Source organism: Peromyscus leucopus, chromosome 22, assembly GCF_004664715.2.
Source record: "Peromyscus leucopus breed LL Stock chromosome 22, UCI_PerLeu_2.1, whole genome shotgun sequence".
Lineage (NCBI taxonomy): Eukaryota > Metazoa > Chordata > Mammalia > Rodentia > Cricetidae > Peromyscus > Peromyscus leucopus.
The window spans coordinates 52,664,011-52,676,337 of record NC_051081.1 but is presented as its reverse complement, the minus strand read 5'-3'; the positions used below and the strand labels follow the sequence as shown (position 1 = coordinate 52,676,337).

Sequence of the window (12,327 nt, the reverse complement as noted above, 5' to 3'; positions counted from 1 at the left end):
GGAATTATGTAGGAGACACACCTCTGGGCCCGTCTGTGAAGACATCTCCAGAGATGTTTAACTGATGTGGGAGGACCCACCTTGAATGTGAGGGGCACCATCCCATGGGCTGGGGTCCAGGAATGAACCCAAAGAGACTGAGCAGAGCACCAGCATCCCATTCATCTCCCTGGGCACACAGGCTGCAGCTGAGATGTGACCAGCTGCCTCACACATCCTACCTTCCCCTCCATGGACTGTGTCCCTTCTGAAACACTGAGTCAAAATATCCTATCCTTCTGCAAGTCGCTTTTTCCGGGGATTTTAATACAGCAGTGAAGGAAGTATGGTGTGGTGGTGTGAATGAGAATGCCTGGCCCCGGGTTGGTGGAGCTGTTTGGGAAGGATTAGGAGGTGTGGCCTTGCTGGAGGAGGGTGTCAGTGGGGGTGGGCTCTGAGGTTTCAAAGGCTCTCTTTGCCTTGCTCTGTGGATCTAGATGTGAACTCTCAGCTGCTGTTCCTCAGCCTACTGTGGTGCTCTCACATCACCGTCTAGCCCTCGGGAACCACGAGTCTATATAAACCCTTTCTTTTATAAGCTGCCTCGGTCATGGTGTTTTATCAACTGGTTCACTTTCTCTGACTCACAAACCCGCTTCAGATAAGGGCTTGGATTTAAGCTCCAGTTTAGGTATCTTCCTCTAGTCAGAAGCAACACTACCAGCTTGGCCTGGACTACACAGTTAAGAGCCCGCGTTGGGTTAACAAGGGTGAGCCCCTCCTAGCTCTATTTTGTGAAAGGCAAAGGGGGATGGAAGAGGCAACTGCACAGCCACCTTCGCCATGCTTCTCACATCCCTTCAAAGCCTCAGGATCTGGGCTTGGAACAAGACGAACGCTTTATTCACCCAGCTTTCTTGATGTATTTGCCAATAACAACCAAGATGCCGATGTGAACTGAAGGTTCGAGCACTTGTCACCAACCTGGTCTTGACACCCTCGGTCCTGCCTGATACTGCCAGTCATTTCCTGACAACTGGGGCTTCTCTTTGTAGAGCGGCTGGGGCGCACAACACATGCTGCCCACCAGCCTTGCGGGAAAGAGGGCAAGCGTCACTCGTGAACTCGGAACAGCACAGAACAGCAGGTGCCATCCAGCTGTGCCAGCTGTGGCACAGCTGCTTACACATGACATGTCTCCACACTCAGGTGAGGGTTCCCCACCTTGCTTTGTGAGGGAGGGTGTTGGAGCACACCACACCCGTGGGAGCCAGCCTTGTTCAGGCAGGTGCAACCCAAGAGCTCGGCTACAAGCAGCCAGTTCCAAGCTGCTCGCTCAGAAGACCTCCTCCATGTGCCACGGCGGCCCCATACCTCTGTCATAGCTTCTCTATGGCTGTGATGAGGCACCGTGACGGAGGCCACTTATGAAAGGAAGTGGTTAACTTGGCTTCCGACCTCGGAGGGAGCGTCCACATGGAGCAAAGCAAGAGCTGAGAGCCCCCGTCTTGATGGATGGCCATGAGGTGGAGTGCACACTGGGAAGCACTGGAGTCTGAAGCCGACACCCCTCCTCCCACAAGCCCGCTCTTCTAACCCCCCAACAGTTCCATCAACTGGGAACGAGCATCCTCATCCCCCCCCCCCCCCCCGACACAAGGCTCCACTGTTTGCCTTTCCTCCCCAGCCTCACTCTGCCCTGTCCTAGCACAGCCCACGCTATGGCCTGGTGTTTCCCAACAACGGGGGAGACTGTGATGCCCTCGGTTGCTAGAACCGAATTTTAAAGTAAATTTAGAACAGAGACTCCCAGCACCTGCCAACAGAAGGATGAGCTTGTCTCAGGGATCTCTGCTTTTATTTCAGGAACATGTGCACCTGAGCTAGGCCATGGCACAATGGCAGTGTTCACTTGGTGAACGGTGGGCAACAGGTTCTAGCAGGTGCTGGCCAGGTAGCTTCTTGGTGACCCAGAGCACCAAAAAGTACTTCCAGGTCAGCACGTTCACAAAAACCGCACGAGCTTTTATAGCTTTAGGCTTTGTGCTAGGCTACTGATTTAATTTCTCATAATTGGGTAAGGAAAACCCAGGGTATCGATTTTGTATAAACCACAGCAAGGCAGAGCAAAACACACACACAAGAACACGGCGCAAAGCAGTACTGCCTTACCTCTGCGTCCCGGGTACACGTGCGGGTAGTACTCATAATACAGGTCTGGCTGGTCCAGATTTCCGAAGGGTTCAAACTCCATCTCAGCATTCTGGAAAAGACCCAGCTTCACCAGCAGTGCCAGCCTCACAAACCAGAGCTGAAATGCAGGATTGGACAACAGGTCACCCTGTCAGCTTCGTCTTCGAGACCTTGTGTGGAGCCTGACCCCACCACAAGAAAGCCCGGACTCAGGGCTAAGGTTACTCCGTCCTCACACTCACATAGCCCAGTGTTTACAGAAACACTGCTGAGCTCCACAGCAACAATGTGAACAGTTTCATTTCACTGAATCTAATTCAATAATACAAGGCGTGTGCCTGAGCGCCTCTTACTACGGGGACTGCGTGGTGCGGGCTGTGGAGACACAGCGGCAGAGACAACAAGCCTCTTACTCAGGGAGCCACACGGTGGGGGTAGTGGAGTCACAGCGGCAGGGAAGCACAGGGTGGGGCGGGCGTCACAGGTCACAGGTCCTGTGAAGACGGCCCTTCCACTCTGAGGAGGCCTTGCAGGCACAGGGAAGGGTGTGATCACAGGCTGTGCCGCATGTGAGCATGGTGAGCACCTGAGGCTATTAATGCGGAAGGTACTGTGGAAACAGAAGGACCCAGGTTAGAGGGACAGTGTTTGAACTAAAGAGTGACAGGACAGGGAGGCTCACTGTGCTCACTGGTGGGTAAGACAGACAGACACAGCATATGGCCTTGGGTGGAACACCCATCAGACTAAGAACAGAAACTCCTGTCATGGGGGAGACGACATGGGAGACATTATGCTCAGTGAGGCACTCGAGGCAGAGAGAGGCGAACACTGCAGGGTCTCACTGTGCAAGAAGGCAAGGTTTTAAATCCACGAGCAGAGCTGAACAGATCTTCTCGGGTACGGGTAAGTTTGGGGAGGTACTGGCTGAAGGATGTGGCACTGGGAGGCAGGAGGGTTCAGGAGACACAGTGTCCAGCGAGGTGACTAACAGCCTCATACCACACCCTAAGTAGGAGATACTGTGCACGGCGGAATGGCCTGCTCACTCCGAGACGGAAACATACATCCCAAATTAAATGAGACCTTCGGAAGCCACAGACAGGCCTCACACTGAACCCTCTCCACTTGCTTCCCACGTATGCCGAGCCATGGAAGGCACACACAGGACGGGGAGACTGCACTGAGTGTGGGCTGAGGAAGTGGCCGTGGTCAGGAGGGTGAGAGGACTTTATCTGAGAAGGTCACATCGGCCACGACTCGTCAAACAAGAGGACAAGCACGGAAGGAGGCTAGGACATCACGCCCACAGTGTGCAGCTCCAGACATGGGGGCCGAGGGCGTGGGGCCGAGGGCGGGGGAAGAGGGTGCAGGGGGGGGGAGCCGAGGGCGTGGGGGGGGGGGCCGAGGGCGCGGGCGCCGAGGTACCGCTGCCCCGTTCTCCAAGCGCACAGGCTCTTCCACAGACAGCCCTCTGGAAGCTCTTCTCAGTGGTGCAGGGTCTGGGTACTGGGTTCACGCTGGGACACCTGGCGACATTGGAACTGAAGCAGGAAACCCCACAGGGTGAGCCCCGAAGGACTTCCAAGGCGATTCCTCACTGGAGGTGTTCCTTTCCGTGCAAGTCTCTCTTTTCACACATCTCATTTTAGAATAGGTAAGCTCTACACCTGCTGGAGACTGAAACCCTCAGGTCAATCGGGAGGGGTTAAACATGCAGATAACTTGGGAAGGAAGGACCTTCTGAAGGAAGGAGACGAAGTTCAGGATGTGGAAACCCCTATCCTGATCATTTCACACGAAAGGCCACCGTCCCCGGTATGTCCCCAAATGATGACAAACCACGTGACAACACAAGGGAAGGTGCTCTGACCTGCAAGGAGTCTGTGGTGTGGCTGGTGGGCAGCCCGTTCTTGCCATAGCCTTGTCCGTGGGCTGTGAGCAGGCGTCCACACAGGTCGACCGCCGCCCTCCAGTTTCTGCAGCTCTGTAAGGACAGGAGCAGGTGGTGTCAACCGCACACGCACTTTCTTGCTCTGTGGGAGCAGTGCCATCCGGATCTTAGCAGCCAGGGCAAAGGCAGCTGGCTAGCTGGTGCAGAGGCCAACGTCACCTGACAACATGGCCCATGTGACCCGGCAGCAAAAGGTACAAGAAGCAGGTGTTTGTTAAGACATTCGGATCATTAAAACCGAACGATGCATACATCATGGGGAGGTCACTGGATGGCTCCCCCCAGCCCCAATCTATAAGACTGATTTCCTCTGTGGCAGATACTGCTAGACTGTGATTTCTGTTGATGTATTATCAACAGTTCAATTTTATGTTAAATGTGTTAGATATATCTGTGTCTGTAGGAGCATCACAGACTATAAAATACAGTGTCTTGTATGTTCCGCACAATTCTACTTCCTCAATATGAACCATCAGTGAACTGGGTGAGGGAGCATGTGGCAGGACCGCCCACCCACACAGCACACCTCCTTCATGCTACTTCCGGCACCACTTGAAACATGGGAAGGCTGGCACCAAGGGGAAACAACTCATCTGTCTGTGCTCTTATGTTTCTTTCTTCCCTATACATAACAGAAAGGAATCGCTGGGCAGAGCTACAAGACATCAGTGCTTTAACCTTTGCAGGAACCAAAAGATGCTCAAACACGGTTTCTCAGTGTAGCTAGCACTAACTACACTGTAGATGTGGCCACATGAGTCAGTCAACACCTCCCGTGGGCAAAGTGGTGGACGACCTCATTACTGCTAGGATCTCACAAGGAAGACAGACATCGAATGTCTTTCAAGGATGGCTTGAACGACCATGTGCACACACACTGGTCCTCCAACAAGAAGTTTGTGTGTGGGTAGGGTGGGTGTACATGGGGGCTGGCCAGACTTAACCTCAGAGGGGTTGAGAAGAGGAAGGATGAGGAACGAATGAACAGGAATCAAGCAGGACAAGAAAAGGCAGGGAGCCTTCAGGCAGAGTGAGCAGCAGAAATAATGCCTGGAGGTACCCCAAAAGGGTGCTTGAGGAGGAGACCAGGACAGCCAGGTTCAGACAGAGTCAAGAGGGGCAAGACAAAGCCTTCTGGGCCTAATCTGAAGGGCCACAGGAAGCCCCCAAGCATGGAAGGGATCCGACATGCTTTACAAAAGACATGTCAGAGTCTGTCATGCGTTCTCTATGCATGAACTTGTGCACCCAAAGCCCTGCTGGTACTTTCTGCATGGCATGCAGACCTGAACGCAGCATGGAAGCAGACCACGAGACTTTGTTCATGGAAAGCTCCTGTGCAGAAAACACGTCTAAGCAGCTTCACGAGGTAGCTGAGGCAGAGGGCTGCCCTATCAGTTAGGAGACAAGGCCCCACTGGTGAGGACTGAGGCACGCCACTTAACCATCCAGGTTCAGGGTTCGCCTGAATTTACAATCTGAGGCTGTGGACCGTACCCCACCGATGAAGAAGTAAATGAGGGCCTGGTGTGGAGCTACAGACACATGTCTACTCCTCCTCACAGGCATCGATGGCAAACTGAACCTCAACCTGGGGAACCCATGTTTATTGTTTTACTTACAGGAGCCTGGGTGATCTCAAAGTAGCCTTGCCCCCAGAAAGTCCCACCCTGGCACGGAGGGCAACTGCCCCATAAGTGCACAGACAGAGTGCCCTCTTCAGTAAACCTTCAACGGCCTACATGCTCTGCTAGTGCCTGAGGTCATGTGACCACATGCCATTTGGGAAGTTGCACACAGCTGGCTGGGAGGGGTGGGGGGCAGTGAGTAGCACTCTCAGGTGACTGTCAATGGTCCTCCCCAGCCCTCCCTTTCGGGCAGAAGTCAACAGATAACCCTGCTATTTCGAGGTCTCTTGCAAGTAGCTGCAGCTGTTCTGATGAAGATGAGGTGGCTGGGCCTGTAGGGTAGTGGTGGATAAAAGCGCACAGGAAAACACCCTACGTGTCCGACAGCACACTCTGGCCAGCCTCGCTCCCTGTCCTGGATGACAGTGTGGGTGTGCACGCTGAAGCTGCTCGTGAGGAAAGTGGGTGGACAACATGGCCTGTGCTCTGTGCTGACCAGCTGTGCACCCTGACGGGTGACCCGACTGTCCCCCATGCGGCCTGCAGCTCGGCTCCTGCTGTTCGTAGTGGGGCTGAGGACCATTCCACTGAATGAACACACATTTTCCCATTCACCCACTGAAGGGCACTGCGCCTGGCTCTAGCCCTTGGCAAACAGGAATAGAGCTGCTTCCAACATTCAGGTGTGGGTTTCTGTGTAGACGTACTTAGTGAGAGGAGAGGCCTGGCAGGGCACTGCAAAAGTTCAGCTGCTGGACTGTACGGCGATGGTATGCTTGGCCTCCTAAGCAGTGGCCAGACTGCTTTCCAGAGAGGCCATCAGCTTTGCATCCCCACCATGCCACATCCTGGCCAGCAGCTGCAACATCAGTGCTCTAGACAGGGCTACGTGCAGGATGCTGCAGTTCTCACTAGAAGGTTGGACCTCTCAGCTGCATTTTTTTTTCTTGCTCCTGCAGAGGTGACAGACGGCACTAGCCCAACCTCTCAGGAGAGGAGTATCGGAACACCCTTTGATCCGTTGGTGATCCTTTGCCTCCTCTTGGTGATGAGGACACTGGTCAGTCAAGCTACACGCTGGGTACTGTTCATAAGTGGAGTCCCGGCTTTCCTCAGGGCAGGTCACAGCTCTTAAGTCTGAGAACCAGCAGTCAGCTGCTAGGATGAACCCGGGGCTGTGTTCCCCTGCACTGTGCACATCACAGCACCACAGTTTCCATGGGGGACCCATGTTCTCTCTGGTTGATAGCCCAGAGATATCCTTAGACTGGTTACGATATTTTATGCAAATGTGCTCTCTAAACTCATTAATGCTCACATCATGCAACAGGCACCCATGTACTCACTTTGAATTAGAGACCTGAAAGTGTGAGAGGAAAAGATGTGTCAAGTGGGAGCCAGCTCTGATCTGTGTTGGAGCAGACCCCGGGCCAACAGTGCACTGCCGCTTCCTTCCTATGCGGCTGCTGAGGCGTGTTGGCCTTGCCTGCAGCAGCACTTGGTGTAAACAGATTTGGGCAGTCTTCCCTCAGGAAAAGACCTGCCTTACAGAAGGGTAAAGGAGCCCAGTGAGCAGGGCGGGCAGGGGCCCTAGAGGAAGACAGTGTGCAAAGCCTTGGAGAGTGGAGGCACTAAGGGTGTGTGTGAGGGTGAGCGACACAGAGCCTGGGGGGAGGGGGAGGCTGCAAAGGTGGGGATGAGGCAGGGGTGGCCACTCAAAGAGTGAGGGAGGAGAAAGGGGCGACGGGAGGAAGGTGAGGCCAGCTTCAGCGGCATTCACAAACTTTCAAGAGTGCTGGCTGTAGCAGAGAGGTCATTGTTATGAATTATTGTGTGGGGGACCCCTCGTGGATAAGAATATCAACAGTCATCGCACTTTGAAAGTTGTGAGGCTTTTCGAAGATGTGGGTGGATTTATAGGGCCTGATCAGACGCAGGGAGGTAGTCAGTAGATGCTGATCTGTCTGCAGCTGGCTGGGGTGTGTGGAGAGGCTCCCAGACTTGTCTGGATATTGTCACAGTGCCACCATGGACTGCTCAGCGATGGCAGAGCTGTATGGCTGCAATGGATACCGCACAGCCCGGAAGCTCTGTGCAGTCGCACTGTGGCCATGAACAGCAGATGCCGGCTCTTCCTTCAGGAGGGCTGTGGCATGAGGGCAGACCTGGCTGGACTGGCACAGAGAGTAGGACAGGCCCTGTGAGATGACAGGCATCTTCCTGGGCTAAGGCACTAACAGAATGGAATCTGCATGTGGGTGCTGTCCACTTCCTTCTTATAATCAATTACCAGTTTATAGTGATTACCAAAGCAGCTGCAGCCTGCCAGAGATGAGAAGTTCAAAATCAAAAATTTAACTCCCCCTTTTGTAAGTATAGCGCCGGAGGGAAAGGTATCCTGACTTATCAGGAAGTCAGGCTATACCTGAAGCTGGGGTGCAGTGGACGCTGTCTCTCTGCAGGATGTAGCAATCCTGCTCCTTTCCCAGAGACAGCCTTAACAGCTGAGCTCTGCTTCTCTCCCTGCTTAAGGGAGCTCCCCTTTCTCATCAGTTCCAGCCTAAGATGTTACTTCTGCTTCCCTCTGCTAGAGGGGAGCCCCTGCAGAAACGCAGCAATCTCCTCCAGCTCTGGTGACAAGGTGTTACTTCCGCTCAGCTCCCACTAAGGGAAGGTCCCAGCAAAGGTTCTCCTCCACCCTGGTGAAAGAAGATCTTCACCCAAAACTCTTTTAAGAAAGAGATTTATTTGGGAAGGGGGAGTCCAGGAGAGTGGCTGCCTCTGCCTGGGTGGAGAAGGACAGCTGATACCTAACAGGCAGGGGGCTTATGTAGGGCTTCTTAGGGGTGGAGTTTTTTCCAGGGAGAAGATTTTTCTCCTTAGGGATTGGTTGATTTTCCTGCTCAGGATTGGTTGGTTTTGTTGGTGGTGGTGGGGGGGAGGGGGAAGGAGTGGGTGGGTGGGTGGGACAGAGTTGGCTCTGGTTTCAGAACCAAAGTGTGTTTCTTTCACTGGCCCTTTATAGCCTTTTGGCTCTAGTTTCAGGGTCAGGGCATATTTCTTTCTTTCACTGGCTCTGGTTCCTGGGCCAAAGTGTGTTTCTTTGGCTCTGGGTTCAGGGCCAGGGTGTATTTCTTTCACTGGCTCTGGTTTTAGGGTCAGGGTGGGTTTCTTTAGCTAGCCCTTTTACCTTACACCTTTAGCAGAAAACTTGAGAATCTGAGGGAAGTGGGCTTGTGTCATGTGACTGTATGAAGGGGTTAAGGTCAGTGGGGATATACTAGGAGGTTGGGTGGGATGAATTAAAATTCTGACATGAGGATCCAAGTGAGGAGATACCAGGCATAGACAGGGAACAGGGAGATGGCAAGGGAATTCAGCAATGTGAAATTTGATTCAATTTAATTCCAGATAACGTGTCATTGAGGAATCTGTTGGACATGCCCATGTGCACGCACACAGGAAGAAGTGAGGAGATACAAGCTTGCTCATACACATATTTCAAAGATCAGTCACTCAGATGGGAGAAACCACCCAGAATGGTGGATCACGATAGATGGAGTCTTATGAAATAATAACAAGTGGAGAACCCAGCTCATGTGGACGTGGGAAAATTGTAGACCCTGAAACCTGTGGTGTTGTAGAATATTATTTTAAGGTGTGTTACTTTTATTTATGTTGAATTTGTTTAACTCTGTGAAGCTATGATAAAACACCCAATGGTTTAATAAAGAATTGAATGACCAATAGCAAGGCAGGAGAATGGATAGGTGAGGCTGGCAGGCAGAGAGAATATATAGCAGGAGAAATCTGGGAGCCAGAGAAGGACGAGGACATCAGGGGCCAGCTACCCAGCTGTGATGATATATTGTGTACCCTAATAAAACTTGTCTGAAGATCAGAGACCAGAACAAGCCACAAGATTAAACATAGAGGCCAGGCAGTGGTGGCATACACCTTTAATCATAGCATTTGGGAAGCAGAGATCTGTCTGGATCTCTGTGAGTTCAAACCACCCTGGACTACATGAGATTGATTCAGTCTAGGAGAGAACAGAGCCAGGCAGTGGTGGCACACACCTTTCACCCCAGTACTTGGGAATCACATACCTTTAATCTTAGCACTTGAGATCACATGCCTTTGCTTGGGAAATACACATGTCTTTCATCCCAGCACCAAGAAGGAAGTGATGGCTGGGCAGAGAAAGGTATATAAGGTATGAAAAGACAGAACTGAAGCTTTTTCAGTTCTAGAGGTGACATGTAGCAGTGGCTCGTTCCTCTGTCTCTCTGATCTTTCAGCATTTACCCCAATATCTGGGTCTGTGTTTTTTATTATAAGACCATTTTAGATTTCGTGTTACAACCCAGCTATATAACTAGCAACACAGTAAGAAAGAAAGGCATACAAAATAGAGAAAGGTAAGAGCCTAGAGGCAAAAGACAAATAGGTTAATTTAAAGTTAAGAAAAGATGGCAAAGCTGAGTATTGGTGGCACACGCCTTTAATCCCAGCACTTGGGAGGCAGAGCCAGGTGTGTTTCTGTGAGTTCAGCCTGGTCTACAGAGTGAGATCTAGGAAAGGCACCAAAATTACACAGAGAAACCCTGTCTCGAAGCAAAACCAAAAAAGAAAAAAAAAAAGAAAAAAGAAAAAAAAAAGAAAAAGAAAAGAAAGAAAGGAAGAAAAGCTGGCAAGAAACAAGCCAAGCTAAGGCTGGGCATTTATAATTAAGAATAAGCCTCCAAGTGTGATTTATTTGGGAGCTGGGGGGCAGAGCCCCCAAAAGAGAGAAAAACAAAACAAACAAACAAACAAACAAACAAACAAAAAAACAACCAAAAACTAACAACACTGTGGAGCTTGGGAAGAGAGCAAACTGAGCTCAGGAAACCACAAAGCTGCAGGGACGCAGGGCTGGAGGTGGAGGACAGCCAGGGTGTCAAGCAGCAGGTGACTGGGAGCTCAGTGCTGGTCAGGGAGCAGCAACTGCAGGAGGCCCAAATCGGCCTGTGCATCTGGATCCCAGGCAGGAGCGATGGAGCGACTACTCCAAATCCGCCTGTGCATCTGGATCCCAGGCAGGAGCGATGGAGCGACTACCCCAAATCCGCCTGTGCACCTGGATCCCAGGCAGGAGCGATCAAGGGGGGTACGGCGGCATCTGTCTGCAGCCCTACATTGTTTGAGGTCGCAAGGTGAGTTTGAGGCCAGTCTAGGTGTGGTGGTTTGAAAGAAACTGGCCTTCATAGGCTCAGGGAGTGGCACTATTAGGGGGTGTGGCCTTGTTGGAGGAAGTGTGTCACTGGGGGTGGGCTTTGAGGGTTCAGATGCTCAAACTAGGCCTAGTGTGTCTTATTCTCTTCTGCTGCCTGTGGATCCAGATGTTGAGCTCCTGGCTACCTCTTCAGCACCACATCTGCCAGCATGCCAACATGCTTCCCATCATGATGATAATGGACTGAATCTGAACTGTAAGCCAGCCCCAATTAAATGTTTTCCTTTATAAGAGTTGCCATGGCCATGGTGTCTCTTCACAGCAAATAGAAACCCCAACTAAGACATGAGGCTACACAGCAAGACCTTGTCTCAAAAAAAAAAACAGAAAACAAAACAAAAAGCCCATGAACAAATAACAATAAAACCCCAAACTCAAAAACCAGAGTAAAAGGATGTGACAGTCCCAAGATAACGTGTACCCAGGTAAGGCCTAGTTGTGCCTGGACAAAAGAAATCCAGACCTTGCTCCATTGGGGACAAGGATTCAACTTCTAACTGCTGCAAATGGAGGAAGGGTGAAAACAGAAAACTGGAAAGGTGTCTAGATGGCTACACAGGTGTGTGGCTGTTAGAGCACACCCACCCACCTCTCTGCTTGTGAAACGAAGAACAGGAGTTAACAGTTGTTAGTGAGTGGCCTTGGGCAGCCCTGGGGCACGCAGATGCCACAGAGCATCTGTGGGTGTCTTGTGGACGGGTCCAGAGCGCGGATGATTGCTTACTTGGGCACGACACAAAATACCATCCCCTGTACACAGTAGGCGCTCCCTAAGTACACGTCTCATGCGCTTTCCTTACTGTTGTCATTACGCAGCTGTCTGGAGCCCGCGGCTCGGCCAGGGCCTTCCCTTTGTCTGCCCGTGAAGGCACACACACCTGCATCAGCACTGTGAGCTGCTTGGGCTAATGCAACCATTAGGGGAAGCATAATTACACCAATTATTCAAAAGAGCTTCACTGGCTACCTCTGAGACGCTCTGTCTGTCCTCGTCTCCAGCCCTGCCGCCCTGCCGCACTCTGCTTGTGCACCGAGCCTCCCCTAGTCAAAGCCGCAGACTTTGGGAGCAGACTCACCTTCCAGACCGTGGCCGACGCTCCTGCTCATCATTTCCTCATGTGCACGCTCAGCGTGGCTGTGTTGACCCAAGGATGGGACCCAGCTCTCGGGGATAAAAGAGCCTCCAATGGTCAGCGGCCACAAAGATCAGTATCTGATTTTCGGGGCTCAGAATGGAATGAGTTTGTGCGTGTTTGCGCATGCATAGGGAAGTCAGAGGACAACCTTGCGCATCA

General features: G+C 51.9%; 1 protein-coding gene across 1 annotated transcript in view; it reads right to left on the bottom strand.

Moving 5' to 3' along the window:
- Trappc12 (trafficking protein particle complex 12) overlaps positions 1-12,327 on the bottom strand; it is a 69,196-nt gene that overhangs the window by 33,057 nt on the left and 23,812 nt on the right. Inside the window, exons 4-5 of the mRNA XM_028883156.2 lie at positions 4,046-4,159; positions 2,152-2,290 (exon numbers count right to left, since the gene is read on the bottom strand). Of these exons, the coding sequence (XP_028738989.1) occupies positions 2,152-2,290; positions 4,046-4,159 (253 nt within the window). The remainder of the gene's footprint in view (positions 1-2,151; positions 2,291-4,045; positions 4,160-12,327) is intronic.